The sequence below is a fragment of the Echinops telfairi genome, unplaced genomic scaffold (assembly GCF_000313985.2).
Source record: "Echinops telfairi isolate 266 unplaced genomic scaffold, ASM31398v2 ScPeMD7_9;HRSCAF=40, whole genome shotgun sequence".
NCBI classification, from domain to species: Eukaryota; Metazoa; Chordata; class Mammalia; order Afrosoricida; family Tenrecidae; genus Echinops; species Echinops telfairi.
In genome coordinates, this window is record NW_022103906.1 from 17,013,122 (window position 1) to 17,015,100 (window position 1,979).

The 1,979-nt window shown below is 40.9% G+C and overlaps 1 protein-coding gene across 1 annotated transcript in view; it reads left to right on the forward strand.

Moving 5' to 3' along the window:
* The first annotated feature begins 755 nt into the window (after positions 1–755).
* CCDC25 (coiled-coil domain containing 25) overlaps positions 756–1,979 on the forward strand; it is a 17,027-nt gene continuing 15,803 nt past the window's right edge. Inside the window, exon 1 of the mRNA XM_004707714.2 lies at positions 756–852. Coding sequence (XP_004707771.1) covers positions 756–852 — 97 coding nt within the window. The remainder of the gene's footprint in view (positions 853–1,979) is intronic.

Below are 1,979 nucleotides of genomic sequence, written 5' to 3' on the forward strand. Positions count from 1 at the left end.
CCTTTAATACAGTTCCTCATGTTGTGGTGACCCTCCAACCATAAAATTATTTTTGTTGCTACTTCATAACTGTAATCTTGCTACTGTTATGAATCAGGCAACCCCTGTGAAAGGGTTGTTCGACCCCTAAAGGGGTCACCAGCCCCAGGTTGAGAACCGCTGCTGTAGGGCATTTCCGTGAGAGACATGGAGGCCATCATGGAGAAGGGCTTGAGATCTGACACAAGAATGTTTCTCTGATAAAAACTGAGATGACCTACCAGACGTTTAAAACCCAGAACTACATGTTGTTTCTTTGAAAGAAATGTGGGGACCTTAACTAAGCCAACTTCCATTTGTCAAAAATAGGACTTGCAGCTGTCAAAAATAATTCCCCCCAAGGTTTCTAAAATGAGAATGCAGAAGAAAAGCAACAAAAAGTACTCAGACATAATTACTATTAATGTGAAGGGTCATTAAAAGGTTTATGGAAGTTCTCCTGTCCACTTTTCCAGAAACACTGAAGCCTCCTCATGTTTTGGCATTTTTCTTTTACATTCTGCTTTCTTTCCCATTATTAAATTTCTAGTGTTTTCTATATTACTGCCTCTTAGTTTAAATAAACATGCCCATGATAGATAACAGTAAACCTACTTTATTTTTCAATGTGCTGTGCGTCAATTGAAAATGCCCTTGCTTTTAATAAGATAGTGCCCGTCGAGGTAGCAAACGTTCTGTGGGTGCTCTGCTAGCAGTCCATAACAGGGTGTGGGACCATGTGCTCTATCATTGTGCAGGGTGAGAGCATAGAAGACATTCCAAAGGAAGTGCTGACGGACTGCGCGCATCTTGTGAAGGCCAACAGTATCCAAGGTCAGTCTTCCTGCAGGTGTTTCCAGAATTCCCCTTGACTTCTTCTGAGTCGTAAATGGATTATATTAGAGATAACATGTAGCTTGTCTTTGCTCTGTTTTGTCCTTTGAGATAGTAGTTTGGGTACTTATAAAATAACTAAAAGCTAACCACCATCCCTGGTTTTCATGATGCTATCTGAGTTTCAGCTCTCTACTCCGATTTCCTTACCTTTGAAAGGAGGTTGTCTAGGCAGTTTCCCTCCCCTCCCCCCGAAAAGTGTTTATACAAAGGCTTTTGGAAATTAGGTTATATTAATAGATAAGCAAGAGATGTTTGTTTTCGTGGCTTTTAAAAAATTTCTGGTTGATGTCTTTGTTTCCATAATTTCCATAATTTGTTTCCATCTTTAGATTATAGTACTCAAGTCTCTAAGCCATTCATTATCCTCCGCCTCCTATCTCTTCTTCCTGTACATATTTTTCTCTCTCTAAGTTGAGGTGCGTGCTCTCAGGTCAGTTGATCTTGTCATCCTTTAGTTCCACTTTTGATCCAAGTCAGGGATTTATCAGTGTTGAAGTTTGTGATTTTCAACTGAGAGCATTTTTAAACCCCAGCAGCTCAGGTGATCTTGAGGATTGGTAATTAAGTAAAAACAATTCCAGGAGATGCTAAGGTGTAGAGAAGGTTGAGAACAATTGGCCAAAGTGTTTTAGGATTGGGCCTACTTGGTGCTGATTTATTTCTGCTGTGCCAGATTGAAGCAGTCAGGAATGAGCTGAGGAGGAGGAGGATGGCTGGGGTTGGGAGAGTGGTTAAGAGGAGGTCTTCGGCTAAGAGGGATTACACTATGAGATTTTAGGTGTAGGATACAAACATAGATGGGGTAGAGGTAAGTTTGGTTTGATGTGAAGTTGAAGGATAATCCAGAGGCTTGGAAAGAAAAACTATTTTGGTGGAAGTTAAAGATGATCAGACAGGTAATCACCGATAACAAGTACCAGGTGTTGGTGATCACGAGATAAAAACTGGGGATTGCTTTTTTTCGTTTTGTTTTGACCATCACTTAGAGCAGTGGTTCTCAACCTTCCTAATGCCGCGACCCTTTCATACAGTTCCTCATGTGGTGGTGACCCCCAACCATAACA